Raw genomic sequence first — 15,381 nt, 5'->3', positions numbered from 1 at the left:
CCTCCGTAGGGTGGCCGGGCTCAGCCTTAGAGATAGAGTAAGGAGATGAGTTTCCTCTCTAGGGATCAGCCTTAGAGATAGAGTAAGGAGATGAGTTTCCTCTGTAGGGATCAGTCTTAGAGATAGAGTAAGGAGATGAGTTTCCTCTGTAGGGATCAGCCTTAGAGATAGAGTAAGGAGATGAGTTTCCTCTGTAGGGATCAGTCTTAGAGATAGAGTAAGGAGATGAGTTTCCTCTGTGGGGATCAGCCTTAGAGATTGAGTAAGGAGCTCGGATATCAGGAGGGAACTTGGAGTTGAGTCGCTGCTCCTTCGTGTCGAAAGGAGTCAGCTGAGGTGGTTCAGCAACTAGTCAGGATGCCTCCTGGACGCCTCCCATTAGAGGTTTTCCTCACGTCCAACTGGTAGGAGACCCCGGGGAAGACCAAGGCCACGCTGGAGGGATTATATCTCCCAGAGCTTCATCAAAAAAGCACTATATATTTGGGGGCGACTGTAGCTCAGGGGGATGAGTGGTTGTCCCGAAACCGCAAGGTACCCGGTTTCGATCCCCAGTCCCCCCATAGCTCACATGTCGAAGTGTCCCTGAGCAAGACGCCCAACCCCCTGCTCCCCGGGCAGCCTCAAAGGGCTTTCTATAAACAACAATATCTTGACAACTTATCACGACTAACTCAGAAAAACAAGACTTTGCTGAAACGTCTGACCAACAAAGTCACAAATGCTACAACACTGGAAAACATATTTGGAATGACTTTGGAATGACTAAACAGCTGCGGTGAATATGCTTTGTGTATTGAGAATCTCTGATAATGTACAGAACTTTTCAGACAAGACGGAGGCAAATAAATTCACAGCAGCACTTCCAAACTCTCTTACCTCTCTGAAGTGCTTGAGGATGTCATTGATGATGATCTCCTGGGTCTCGTAGGGGTGCACTCTGGTGAACGGGTACATGTTGATGACCGCATCCTCAAAGCGAACCAGAGGAAAGCCCAAGGTGCCTTTCAGGGCCTACAGTGACAAGCAAACATCCACATGAGAAAACATTGGAAGGCAGGGCAGCTTTTTTTCCTTGATTGTAGAAATCATCAATTATGTGTGACAATATGATGAAATAGAGAACATTTGGCATCACAGGGAAACAGAGTGACCTCATGTGGTAAAAGGAAGTAACATCATGTGATCACAGGAAGTAACAGAGGGACATCATGTGCTCACAGGAAGTAACAGAGGGACATCATGTGGTAACAGGAAGTAACATCATGTGGTAACAGGAAGTAACAGAGGGACATCATGTGGTAACAGGAAGTAACAGAGGGACATTGTGTGGTAGTGATGGCGAGATGAAGCTTCCTGAAGCATTAAAGCTTTCCATCCAATTGGTTCGCTCATGGGCCGAAGCTTCATGGAGCTTCATTTGCTCTACTGCGCCACCAAGTGGACACTACATGTAAAACAGGCAGAGTGATCATAACGACACCATGGCTTTGGTGTGTGAAGCTTTAAATTGAATAAATTATGTTTGTGACGCCAATACATCAATTATTAACTTTATGATATAATGGCGGGGTCAAAAATCAAAACTCGAAACAAATTGGGAGAGGGTTGTGATGTGACTGTGGGTCAGTGGTTAGAATATCCAACTTTCAGTCAGAGCATCGGTGTTTCGAGCCTCAGCTCCGCTAGTCCATGTTGATGTGTCCAATTTTTTAAGTAAAAATAAGAACTTTTCCACAGTGCTGGGCTTTTTGAGACTATTTTGCCTGCTTTATAAAATACCCTTTCACAGGCACACATGAAGCTGGGGAAAGAGAGGAAGGGGGAAATCCATTGGGTTTCGCTGCCCCTTATATTTCAAATCGCACGGCAAACCCACGAACCATTTTCTGAATCAGTCACGTGGTACGGCCGGCTCGCGAGGCTTCGAACGTCACCACGTACGTCATCGACACAAGCCTCGATACGCGCTTCACCAAAATCTACCTGATTACTCGACACGCGCATCGAAGCCTCGACACGAAAGGACACATCACTATTGTGTGGTAACAGGAAGTAACAGAGGGATATCATGTGGTAACAGGAAGTAACAGAGGGACATCATGTGGTAACAGGAAGTAACAGAGGGACATCATGTGGTAACAGGAAGCTATGACTTTCTGTGTGCATATATGCACAGAAATGACAACTACAATCTATTTTTACCAGAGCTTGATTCTTATAAGAATCCCTTAAAATGTATCAAAACATTCCCCATGCACATTGCTAGAGCCTTCAAATGGTCACAGTTGAATATTATGTGGAAAAGGTCTCAAATTACTTTTTCACAAATCTAATCCAACAGGTTAAGTGATGCTATGCATTTGCAACATGTCAGCCCAAGTTTTAATGTTCTATTATTGTAAATTCCTTTCACATTTAAAATCTATGTCTGTAATAACGTTGTTCTTATGTACAATACGTATTTTTCAGCAAATGAAGCGGGGCAGCACAAAGGCAGATGCTGGGTCATGTTTGGTTACCTTGAGATCAGGAGGCAGCTTGTGAGAGGTGAAGACACTCAGTTTGACCTGAGGAAGGCTGATCTTCAGGTTCTCAAAGTAGTACCGTTTGGGAGGTCCTGCGTTCTCGTTGTGCCTCTCATAAATGTTTTCATCCAACTTCTCCAGCTCTGCATTCATTACAGTTAGATATATATTTGAGTGACAACTACCTTCTTACTCACAGCATCACAAACATGTTAACAATGACGTTCAAGTGATGACCCACCAGCTTCTGTCTGTCCGTAGCCAAAGAAGCTGAGCAGCTTGAGCAGCAGTTTCTCCTCGATGATGACAGTGAACCGCCGGGCCGTCACCATGAGGTGCTGTGAACACGTCACGGTTACATCATGAGTCGGTTGATTTCAGTACCTCACAGTCTCTGGCTAACTAGAACAGTTTAGCTTCAAGAAAACAGGAATTATCTGGTGCTGATCTGAAAACAAAAGTAATGTGTGTGATTCAGCGTGTGACGCTCACCTTGAAGAGATCAGTGAGCATGAGGCTGCTGGGAACCTTGACCGAGTTGACCTGCAGGGCCGGGCCGTTGTCGCTGACGCCGCTGTCACTGGAGCTGGGAGTCACACACAGCACCACAGGCTGGGTGGTACCCAGCAGCTGGTTGTCCACCTGATGACCAGAACATGAAGGACCAAGTATTCACACAACACTCTCCACTAAAACACTGGAATAGTTATTGTGTAAAGAAGGTTCTGCTCCTGGCTTATATGCGATAGCCATTGAGAATGGAGCTTTGAATAAATACCTTTTTGATCATGTGTTTTGCATTTCTGAGTAGTGGATAGGAGGAGAAAACTAACAAATTATATAATCACAGTTGTTTATGGATTGCAGACTATTGATTTGTGAACTGGATCAAATATACAGAGTTTGTCACTCATATAGATGTTATCTTGTTTGGATCTGTGTATTGTGTCTGTGTTTGTATATTTGTTGTTTTTCCGAGAGTGTGGGAGGTTTATGTTTTTGTTGGTTGATATTTACGTTTTGTGCTGTTAGATGCGGGAATGTTTGGTTTCGTTGTGTTTGAATAATTCCATGAGGGATAGGTCATGTAAATAAGTGGGGATTAAAATAAATTCACAGGAGGCTTCTGGATCATAACAGCACAGTGGATCATTCAAAACTACTTTTGAATGAAAATATTACTGTGGAGCGCTCACCTGGATATTCTGAATGCTGAGCTCTAGCACCTCGTTGACAGCAGTGCGGGTGAAGTGGACATCTATACCAGACAGCGTAGTGAACACAAGCTCCTCAGGAACCTTGTTGACCAGAGACACACCCACCCCCTCCTCCAGGTTCACCAACACCTGTGAATGAAGACCGAGCAGACGTCAGAGGACCCGGTGAAGATCACTGTGGCACTGCTTCAGCACCTGGCACGAGGTACAGGAGTATTGTCCAACAGAAGTGATTGAAAATATCCTGAATGAATCTGTCATGTGATTTGCCAGACATGAATGTCAATGACAAGTTATTGTGCTTCCTGGTACCTCCAGCTCCTGCTCAGGCTCTTTCTTCTTTACATCCTCTTTGCCCCTTTCCTGTTCCGTGGAGGAAGAGCTCCGGATCATTCTCCTCTGGTTGAAGTCACTGATCTACAAACAAACACACGTCTGTATGGTTCACCATCACCGTAATTAACAGTAGATAGCATCAGATGTTGTGTACACAAGCAGAGAAATACTAAAGATAGAAAATGCATTCAAACTTTGTAATATATTGAAGTATGTGGAAGCAATATGGACAAATCTGCAGTAGTTCTACTATAATACTTGGTGCTGATCATCACAATATTTACTGAAATATTCAAAACCACAAATCATCAAACAAGTAATTTCAGTCAGTTCATTACATTGTATTTTACTAAACTAAAGTTGTTAAGTAACTGAGACTTGTAACGACAAGTGTTATTTTGTGTTGGTGGTGTTGCCTTCAGCTCTTATGAATGTTCATCTTCTTCCATGTTGCTTATGTACTTAAACAAGGACTGAGCCATAATTCTATCTGATAATTTGTCATTTTTCAATGGTATATCATGATGAAATCATATCGAGATATTGTGATTCACAATCATTTCAGCTCAATTGATAATAACAAGCACATACAAACTCACATTACTCAAAAAATCAGATTATTTTTTTCAAGTTTGAATTAAGTGAGAAAAATACTTATTTACTTGTCAAGTATTTAATTCACACAAGAGTTTAAAAAAAACATTATTTTTTTTTCATACGACATGTTCTATATCGTGAAGAACATTTTGGACATAACCATCTTTGAATCCTGGTTCAGAAACTGAGTTTTAAAACCCCTGGTTTCATCACAGGGATATAAAGGTCCAAACATGGGACACCGTAGAGCAGTGTGGATCTTCTCTTTCACGTGTGATTAGTCACCTTTAGCTGCTTTTTATATTTTCTGTTACAGCACATGTACCTGCAACTTTCCTTTGACTCTAAAGACGTCAGGTTATAATAGATTTTGGTCAAATTCAACTAACTCTCATTGATTCACCAAAACAATACACCTGCTCAGGCACGTGCACAGATATTCAATTCAATTCAGTTTATTTTGTATAGCCCAACATCACAAATACAAGTTTGCCTCGGAGGGTTTTACAATCTGTACACATGACATCCCTGTCCCGGGACCTCACATCGGATGAGGAAAAACTCCCCCAAAAAGATAGTAAAAACCCTTTCACAGGGAAAAAAAGGGGAAGGTTTAGACCCTTAGTGGTGCTCAAGCACCTGCCCTTTTGCCCTGGATGAGGAAAGTGCCCCTTCTGCCCAATCTTTTTCTTCCTTCATCAGTATTTAAGAATACAAATGACTCTCTTTCATCATTTCCCCCCAAATGTGTTTTGATATCTGACTACTTCTTCTGACCCGCAGCATCAGACAAACAGGTAATGATGTGTTTGTGCAATCCCCCGACGGTGTTTGGTGATAAATTAACCACAACATTAGCGCCACTGAAAACATTACGCCGCAACTGGTCTGACGTTTCCAAAAAAAAAAAAATAAAAATCCTGAAATCCGTGATTTCAAAGCATTGTCCAGCTGTTTACTGACGTTTGTCATGTTTAAGCTCTCTGAGCCGTTTTCAGTCTTTCACGGGCCTTTGCATGGGCAAAAAAAACAAACCCTGTGCTTTTATTTTGAAGAGAATTTTTAATGCAGCAGCGTGCCCTTTAATCAATTCCTGTCATATTGATGTAATGTGCTGTAACTCCGTTACGTTGTTCATTCTGTACACATGACATCTATTGCTTCTGTCCATCCGGGGAGAGGGATCCTCCTCTGTTGCTCTCTTGAAGGTTTCTTCCTTTTTTCCCTGTGAAAGGGTTTTTACTATCTTTATTTGGGGAGTTTGTCCTGATCTGATATGAGGCCCCGGGACAGGGATACAAACCGGCCCTTTGAGGGCGACCATGATGCTGATGTGGCCCGGGGTGAAAATGAGTTTGACAATCCCTGCTTTAATTTATCCAGAGTTTTGATAAGTTTTAAGTTAGAATATTTTTTGATTGCATTTGGTTATACAATATGGCCTTGTCTGTTTTTGCCTGTGTTTCATTTATTTATTCAATTTGATAAGTTTAGTTAGTTTGTTAACACAAATACATATATAAAAAAATATCCTACTCTGTTTTCTATTTATTTATTTATTATTATAATTTTTTATTTCATAAATAATTTTGGCGATGGGTGCCCCTTTTTTTGGTTTGAGCACCTGCCCCCAAAGATGTCTGTGCACGTGCCTGCACCTGCTGCACAGTATCAATGCTATGACTGTTGAAAGAGTATTAATCCAGTCAATGAGCGTTTCACTGGCTTGTGTTTTCACCTGCAGGACACGCGTGGGTCCATCTGGCAGCACCTGGACCGACAGCACGCCAGAACCAGGTCTCATCTTCTGATTGATGAACTGCTGCTCGGGGCCGGGCTCCTCCAGCCCAGAGTCTGGTCCCAGGACCACCTCTGCTCCATCATACAGGCCTGCCGCCCCGCCCTTCACCTGAAGAGTACATGTCATACATAATGAAACAAAACTGAAGAACATACAGTATGTGAGTGTCAACAGCTCCAACACTCAGGACTCTAAAGTCCACAGCAGTGCAAAGAGGAGAGGAGATCCTGTCATCATACAGTAGCTTGGTGCACACTCACCTGCACTACCAGCCGGGGCAGGCCACAGGTCAGCATGCCTGAGCTGAAATGCCACGTCTGGGTGGTGCTGCGGCGGGAGTCCGGCCTCCTCAGCATCAACGGCTCAAAACTGGGAGAGACAGAGACACCTCTCAAATTCAAATTGTCCATGATAGATGTCCACAACTGACTATAAACTAGTCCTGAGAGAAGCATGTCTGTGTTGAGCTTATAGACTCACTAGAGCTGCACACAGTACCAACCTGTTGTCACTGACAGCTGCTAGCCCTGCAATATCCAGGACCAGGGAGGAGTCCAGTGGGCGTGGCTGTGCCGGCTTGCTCTGCGGTGGAGACGAGCCTTCATGACACAGCATGCCAGTCCCCGTCATCCTCCACAGCTGGGAGCGCTTCCCCGGCTCCTGCACAATGATCAGAGGACAAGTTAACTCACAGTACACCTATTGATGGTCTTTGTCTCAATGCTTTTTCCATCAATGGATGAATATTTTCACAATGGTGTCATAGGAATTTCTTTTGATAATCAGTTAGTCTTTGAGTCTATAAAATGTCAGACGATTGTGGTAAAATTGCTGATCATTTTCCTGAGCCTAAGGAGTTCATATAAAGCAGAGGAGGTACATCAGCGGTCCCCAACCATCTGGTTCGTGGGTCCCTTGGTACCGCACAGAAAGAATGAATGAAAAAAAGAAAAGAAAAGTAAAGTTGTTTTATTTTGAAAATTGACCGGATACATCCGTCTGTGCATCTGAGCCTCTTGACACATGTCAAGAGGCTATGGAAAGCACATGTCAAGAGGTCACGTGATACGTTACCCCAAAAACAGAACTTAAAAGTCTGTTTCAACTCTGCCGGTGTTCTAGTCTAAAATCAAGGCAAACCCTGCCTCCATTTCCAACATTCTGTCTTTGTAACTTAAACCCCGCTTCACAGAGTAGACTGGACATAAATATCTAAGTTACAGAGTAGACCGGATATAAAGAACACACGCCGGCTGTCTCCCGTCACTCCGACCCGGCTCCTTGCAGAGAAACAGGCTCAGGCTCCCACTAATTTGGCGTAATGGTGAGGTGTATTTTTAAGCACTTTATTATTGTCTTTATGCCGGTCGTAGCGATGTATTACGTCATATTTATCGCCCACACCGTGAAGGCTGGTCCGTGAAAATATTGTCTGACATGAAACCGGTCCGTGGCGCAAAAAACGTTGAGGACCGCTGAGATACATTACATGCTCACATGGCACGTGCTTGACTTCCTCAATTATCAAAATGATGATTATTCTTTTAACTCAACTGACAATAGATTAACTCAGTGTTCGCTCTTCCTCTCTAAACTTACAGGATAAAGTCCATTCTTTTTTCATCACTGGGTCATTTAAACCAAACAACTGTACCTTCTTCTTCAGAATGACCCGTTGAGTCTTGGTGTCCACATCCAGAACCAGTTCAGCACGACTCACCAGATGCTTCTTCCCAACAGGTCTCTTCTCAACATTCCTGCATCAAGAAAAAGATGCTGCTTTCACTGTTGTATAGAAAGTGATGACTACCTCACATTATGCATTAGTCATGTTGTTGGTCCATACGGAGAGAAGGTGTGTGTGGCTGCGATGTAGATGAAGTTCTCGTAGTAGAGTTTGTTGTATTCTCTGAAGAAGTTCATGTCAGACGTGACCTCTGAGGATCCGGCTCCCTTCACAGTCAGCGTGAGGTAGGGGGGCAGTGTGGGCTCGTCACAGGCGTAGTCCAGCACTGAGCCTGCCTTCACCTCCGTTTGCAGCCTGATGTCAGCCACACCATGATGCCAGAACTGGATGGGCACCTGAAGGGATTCAAACAAAGGAATCTATTCACTGTATTCAGTAAGTTATCTCTTGAGATCGGTTTATCATTCTTCACAACTCTTAACTACTTTTGGTGTGTACAGCATAATGAATGTCTTTGAGGTTATGCCTATTCTTTCATGGAGAGGGTAGTCCCAGCTCATGCTGTTGTGGCTCACCTCAGAGAGGTTGTCGATGCGGAAGGGTGCAGGCAGCTGGTCGGCGTCAGAGAAGGAGATCTGGTAGGTGGCTCCCTTCAGGGTGATCTCTGTCCGCAGAAAGAAACAGTTCCCCAGTGTGTCCCTGTTCAAATCAAGATCCACTTAAAAGCTGTCAAATACTTCCTTTTGCTTCAGTGAAAATGTGACCTAATTGTGATCTAAAAAGGTGGAATTTGTTTTGGGTACAGCATGGAGAAAAAAACGGCCAGTTTTGTGTCAGCAACACAACATCTAGGCCAAGATCAAATATTACACAGTAAATAATAATCACAATAATCTTAGCAGACAATGAAGAGTGGCCTGTGGCCAGGTTAACTACGTATGATCCAGATTGACATGTTAGGAAGGTCAAGCTTTGAAATGGGGAAATGAGCGTTACACTTCAACCTCCATTTTCAACACCATGACGTCATAATACAATGAGTAAAAACCTTACTTCATTACGACCATAGTAAAGCTACTGAAATGAAACGATGGTGCTCGAGAGTGTATGTATATATGTAGCTCACCTCATGTTGACGTGAAAGGACTTGGGCTTGTTGACCTCAAAGCCTCCAGACCAGGTGCAGTTGGGGGTGCCCATGAGGCGCACACACAGCAGCTGGTCGTAGTCGTTGCGGGGCCAGTGGAAGACGACGCTGGAGCCCGGCAAGGTGGAGATGTACCCCTCAGGGTTGGCCGTACCCTACAACAAATACTCACTAATGACTAACGACGTTCTGCTATGTTGCATTTATCACTTACTGACTAAACAGAGCCATCATACGTTTCAACACCAACATATAAGGAAACTGGAGTGTAACCAGGAATATTTTATTCCCCTCAGCGACAGGGACAGTTTCGGAGGTATGAAACAAAGGTCTTTGACCCAATCTGAACCGGGGATGCTGCTCTCAGTTCTCACCTTTCCTCTTGCAAACTCTCTCTGAGCGAAGGCCAGTTTGTGTGTAGAGCGGTTGTCCAGCAGGTAGCGTGGGGCAAAGGTCACGATGTGAGTGTCCCTGTAGCGTCCTTTTCCTTTCCGCACGCTGATGCCTGTGTTGATCAGACAGGGATCAGCCAATGCCTGACAGACATTTTATTGCTAATGTTACAGTTGCAACATTTTGTTGGAGAAGAAATATCAAGCTATCTTTGCTACATGCATCCACATGCCAGAAAAAGCTGGTGCAATATGACAGAGAGGGAGTGCTGCTTTATGCCAGAAGATCATCTAGGTGCCACATTGTTAATGTAGATTTAGTGCAAAAAACATGATCCATAATGGTAAAAGAGAAGCTGCAGTGATGAACCAGACCTTACATTCAAAGCATCCAGAGAAGGGAGAATATACAACTGGAGTCCTGATGAAAGGCTATGAATACATTGTAATAGATTACCTCGTCTTATATGCCTTTGCAAAATGAGACACAATGCATACAAAGATCAGGGTCAGGGCCCATCCTGGGTATCGGATTATCATTCAATCACACTAGTTTGGTTAGTGCTTTCCATTTGTACCAACTTGCCTATGTTGTATATGAGGCCAGGCCTGTTCCCGTGCTGGATAACCTTCACTGCCCTGACTCCACTCCCTCCGTCCAGGGAGAAGCCCTGGCACCAGCCTGGAACTCCGTCTGGGTGGATCCCTTTCCCGATCCGCATGGTACACCTGGGATCAAGACAGACAGGGAAAGATGGAATGTAAGGACAGAAGTAGAGTGGCTGGTTGGGGATTATATCCTGTGCACATGTCAACGTGACAGACACTAAACCACAGGCACGCCATCGGTGTGTGTGTGTGTGTGCATCATTTACAATAAAAACACCAGAAGGACGTCTGTTGTCTAGAACATTGCTCACTAGCCAAGACATTGTAGACATCAAGGAACAGAGTGGTCTGGTCTCTGATACACTTACATAGCAGGCTGCTCCTTGTCAGTGTAGCAGAATAGTATCGGACTGAGGCTTCGGGCCAACTCGTGCTCCTCAAACTGGCCTGCAGCATCAGCTTTGCCATTGTCCTGACGGAAGATTAATGGCAGACCTGCGGGAGAAAGGTGGCTTTATGGAATGATAAAGTTCCTAAAACAAAGACTTCTTTTCTGTAAAATGTACAACTGAAGTTTATAACAACAACTTTACCAGTCTTGTTTATCAGCCAGTAGGGGGCAGAAATCAGGATCTTCAGGGCCCCCTGTGCTCGCAGGACGATGCGGATGGTGAGGCAGAGCAGATGTTTGTTGGTGTCATACAGCCTCATGCGTACCACATAGTTCTGAGTGCCAGGTGGAATCAGCAGCTCTTTGCACACAGGGAAGCTCTCCAGCAGGACTCCTGGAGGACATACACCATGAACACGAGCAGTGAGAACAGGGAAAATGTGGAAACCCCTGCTAGTGAAAGACTCTGGGCAAGCCCTGACCTAGCTCCATGTTCTGCGAGGTGTCGGCAGCGTGAAGCACGGCCTCTTTTCCCGGCTTCAGGGCCCCTTTGATGGACGTTCCTTTGATGTAGTAGTTGAGGTCACAGGGCAGCAGGTTGGCCAGCACCATGGTGGGCAGCAGGTAGATGGTGTGGCCTGGCTGTCGATAGATCTGCTTGGTGCTGCCAGAAACCGTCTTGGCAGGCTGCTGATCCGGGTAGTTCTCCTTTTTGATGACCACACAGAACCTGCGAGAGACAGAGCGATAAGGTCCCAGATATGAGGAAGAACCGAGAACTAAACGTCCGGATGACTTGTATTTACCTGAAGTTGCGCTTGAGGCTGTCGTCAAAGTCTGCTGACTGACACTCCCTTTTGCTGCTGCTGATGTCTCCGGGCCGCTCCACGCTGGTCCAGTGGATGGGAACCTTACAGAAGAACAAGCCCAGGCCTTTGGGCCGAGCCTGCAGCCTCCAGGATGTCAGGTGGAGTGGGACCGCCAAGGCCTGGCCGGGAAGGATCGGAGGCAACACCACTGGTTCTGTCAACACAGAGACACAGTCCTCTTCATTAGAATGAGACGACAAGAAATAAGATAATACAAATAAAACAAACTGTCTCTACATGTACTTTTGAATACGTATTGCTGCTTAATCAATGGACCTAAAAGGGAGCAGTCTTACTGTCAGGAGCAGAGGGGCTGTCCAGTCTGACCTCCATAGGAACATCCAGCCGGTTCTTCACCATGAGGGCAGAGCGAACAGTGATGACCTTCCTGGCACTGCCCTCCATCGTGATGGAGAAGACCACTCTGACTGGAGGCAGGGCCGAGAACTGAGGGGTCCAAGGGACGATAAAAAAATGTCATGCCATGATCATCCTGGCCAAAACAATTGTGCTTCACAATATAATCTCAATAATGATCAAAATATGATTAAAACTCTTAAAATGGCAGTAAAACATACTGGAATCACTTTACCTTTAACTACATTTGCTGTTTTTATTTCATTACAGTTAGGACACATTTAATCTTACTGATAAACAATGAAACAATCTTAAATAAGATAATCAGAAATCCTAAAGTTCACCTGCACAAATAACGGATGAATAAATATCTAAAGAAATTGCTAATCTGTTCTTTCTCACATGATAACTCTTGTGTTTTAAAAATCAGTCTCTATATTTTTGTACGACATTTGCGATCATAGAAATGAATCTCAATTAATTTATTGTCAGCGATTCTTTTAACTGCAATTTGTGATACAATCCTACATCGTCCCATCCCGATAAAATCGGCTCCTGTTTGGATGTTGCTGTCAATCTGAATGTTCACCTGAAGTCTTGATACTTTCAGTATGTGCATTAACTCAGTACATCAGAGTCATGTCATACTCACCACTCTGCTGTCTCTCTCCTCTACAACTATGTCAAGATTTTTTAAATCAAGCTGCTACCAAGGAAAGCACAGATGTGTAATCATAAATACCTCACAGCGGCTTAAAGGGCCTAATCTTTTTTAGAGCTGAAATAATTGGGCACCTAATTGATTAGTAGATCTCTAGAAAAAAAATATTTGAATCCAACATTTAAGTAATTCTTCAAGCCAAAAACATTCCCTAGCTTCAGCTACTTACCACAAAAAAATATAATCTCCATATTTAACGTAATGAAAATGCTCCTCAGATGCAGCCCTAAATCCATCTCTTTTCTGGTATATCATTTTAAACATCTGCAGGAGATGTTAAGTTTCAATGACAACAACTTAATCACGTTGAAAAAAACAACTGGAGAAGCAACGGGAGATGATGGTTGACTCATGACTGTTGTGCTGAATTAGTGCTGTGTAAATGTACATTGTGTGCTAAGTTTATGCTAAACTTGTATAATACAGGTAATTCCATCTCCACTCAATGTACTATACCGGGCCTTTATTAGTTCACGCAAAACATTATTTGAACCTTGAAAGATCTTCATACTTTCATGTTCTTTATTTTTGCTAAGTTGTTTCCTGGTGTATAATGAGTGTTACAGCTGCTACTGATGCAGCCTATGCTTACTCAGACTGCTCACTCATTTAGAAACTCACATAAACATGCGGGTGGATGATGTTGGTTCTGCTAATAGGACTGCCAACCTGTGGAAAAGTAGGAGAAAAACAAAAGTTCACATCAAATCTGGGCCAATTCATCAGAAACATTATGAACAGGAATGTTGATTTGGACTTTTGGACTCGTGCTCACAGTATTGGACGAATTGTTTCTGTCCGGAGCTGCGTAACGGAAGAAAACGCCCACTTTGTCCACAGACACCGGCTTGACTTGCTCCCATCCACACACCCGCACCAGCAGCTGGTGCAGTTTCAGCTCATGAGTGTGTCTGCAGAGGAGCAGTGATAAATATTCATCATCTACTGAATGCACAATTCACTGTCACTCACTCATTACACTAGACTGCGTTTACAAGCCAAAGCACAGTGCAGTGAACATTTGCTGAGGACCACGTCACTGGTGTTCATGTATAATGATAAACTCCAGCCAAGAAGATGGAACCCAGATTGCTGCAGAGGTTGTTTGGCCTTCTTATGCCTATGTGCAGTTCATCAGTCATCACTCGAACATCAACACAAATATATACAGTAACACAGTGATGTTCAACCAGTGTGCCGTGAGAGATCGTCAGGTGTGCCGTGGGAAAATGTCCAATTTCACTTAATCGGGCCAAAACAATATTATATAGTTGCCGCAAATAATTTGCCATTGTTGAGCATCTGAGCCTGCGATATAGTGGCTGGCCTAGTAATTAAATACTCTTCCATGCCAGTAGGTAGCGTAATAATTACCTACCATATGTGCTGTATTAAGCTACAATGGGACATTTTGTAACTTCTTTGGTTGTTGGTGTGCCGCTGGATTTTCTTATTGTAGAAAATGTGCCGCGGCTCAAAAAAGGTTGAAAAACACTGCAGTAACCAATGTCAGCTTCACAGGAACATACATTTGTGTATATTATTAATACCCTGGGGTTAATTTTACTGATAATTTTAGTGATAACAAATCCCTGCAATCAAGCTGATGTAGAACATTTTAAAGTAGAACCGAGAAGAAGAAACACAGAGAAGTAAGAGACTAATGAGACTAATCTATTCATAACGGCATTCCAGTTTCACCACAATTACTGTGGAGTTAAATGTAATCAAACCAGTAAGAACGATGGCCAAACAAAACAACAGTTTCATAAACATGTTCATATTCATTAAACACAATCCACAGGCGCTGTGAATGTGACTCAGATCTGTACCGGTGGCGGAGTTTCTCGCGGGCTTCAAACTCAAAAGGAATCTCCTCTCCAGGCAGCACCTCCCTCCACTGGCTGACATTGTGAGTGTCATCAGTCCCTTGACCATGGACGTCTGAGATGGAGTCTGCACTACTGCTGTGAGACAGCGCCACCCTGTGGGGAACATGTGGAGACATTTATTTGAGGTGAGTTTCTCCTCAAGTTGAAAGTGTGTGCTGTGAAGCCTCTCACTCTGAAGTTACACAGTAATATCACTTATTCTACACATCTTCATACCAGAAATAAAAACTAAATATTGTCAGAGCTTTGCCATAAGGAGAACTGACGGTGTTAATAATATCAGCATGACATTGTTTACATACACTTTGTCCTCCAGTATCATCGTAGCAAATGCTCTACAAATAGAGTGAGAATGAGTGGTGTCGTCACTAGGGTTGCAAAATTCGGGGAATATTCAAAGTTGGAAACTTTCCACGGGAATTAACGGGAATAAACTGGAAATTTGGGGGTAATTTAACTGTATTTACCTTGTCATAAGCAGACATGCATGCATTTATAATACAACTTTTAAAAAATGTAATTTTTTGACAACAAAAACATGAACGTTGAATAAAAAAAGGTGTATTCCCTAGGATCACCACCCCCCAACACAATTGAAATCTCTATCTGTCTGCAATACCGCTCATGGTCTCTACGCAACTCGGCGCCTCTGCAGTCTTTTTGTGTTGTTTTGAGATTGTCACGATAATTATAGGAAAATACAGTGGCTTGCAAAAGTATTCATACCCTTGAGCGTTTCCACATTTTGTCACATTCCACGCCACAAACATAAATATATTTGATTGGAATTTTATGTGAAAGACCAACACAAAGTGTCACACAATTGTGAAGTACAAA

General features: G+C 43.5%; 1 protein-coding gene across 1 annotated transcript in view; it reads right to left on the bottom strand.

Moving 5' to 3' along the window:
* Positions 1-15,381, bottom strand: part of vps13d (vacuolar protein sorting 13 homolog D) — a gene marked incomplete at its 5' end in the record, with an annotated part of 63,652 nt that overhangs the window by 6,857 nt on the left and 41,414 nt on the right. The window contains 23 exons of the mRNA XM_079226202.1: positions 880-1,014; positions 2,523-2,671; positions 2,770-2,866; positions 3,021-3,170; positions 3,725-3,874; positions 4,058-4,162; positions 6,417-6,587; positions 6,740-6,848; positions 6,982-7,139; positions 8,134-8,236; positions 8,326-8,561; positions 8,742-8,865; positions 9,293-9,468; positions 9,688-9,818; positions 10,292-10,434; positions 10,683-10,809; positions 10,908-11,099; positions 11,188-11,435; positions 11,512-11,728; positions 11,871-12,021; positions 13,274-13,321; positions 13,428-13,563; positions 14,485-14,637. Coding sequence (XP_079082328.1) covers positions 880-1,014; positions 2,523-2,671; positions 2,770-2,866; positions 3,021-3,170; positions 3,725-3,874; positions 4,058-4,162; positions 6,417-6,587; positions 6,740-6,848; positions 6,982-7,139; positions 8,134-8,236; positions 8,326-8,561; positions 8,742-8,865; positions 9,293-9,468; positions 9,688-9,818; positions 10,292-10,434; positions 10,683-10,809; positions 10,908-11,099; positions 11,188-11,435; positions 11,512-11,728; positions 11,871-12,021; positions 13,274-13,321; positions 13,428-13,563; positions 14,485-14,637 — 3,409 coding nt within the window. The remainder of the gene's footprint in view (positions 1-879; positions 1,015-2,522; positions 2,672-2,769; positions 2,867-3,020; positions 3,171-3,724; positions 3,875-4,057; positions 4,163-6,416; positions 6,588-6,739; positions 6,849-6,981; positions 7,140-8,133; positions 8,237-8,325; positions 8,562-8,741; positions 8,866-9,292; positions 9,469-9,687; positions 9,819-10,291; positions 10,435-10,682; positions 10,810-10,907; positions 11,100-11,187; positions 11,436-11,511; positions 11,729-11,870; positions 12,022-13,273; positions 13,322-13,427; positions 13,564-14,484; positions 14,638-15,381) is intronic.

Source organism: Taurulus bubalis, assembly GCF_910589615.1.
Source record: "Taurulus bubalis genome assembly, chromosome: 11".
In the NCBI taxonomy this organism is placed as follows: domain Eukaryota; kingdom Metazoa; phylum Chordata; class Actinopteri; order Perciformes; family Cottidae; genus Taurulus; species Taurulus bubalis.
The sequence above is the reverse complement of the archived record's forward strand: the minus strand, read 5'-3'. Positions and strand labels throughout refer to the sequence as shown.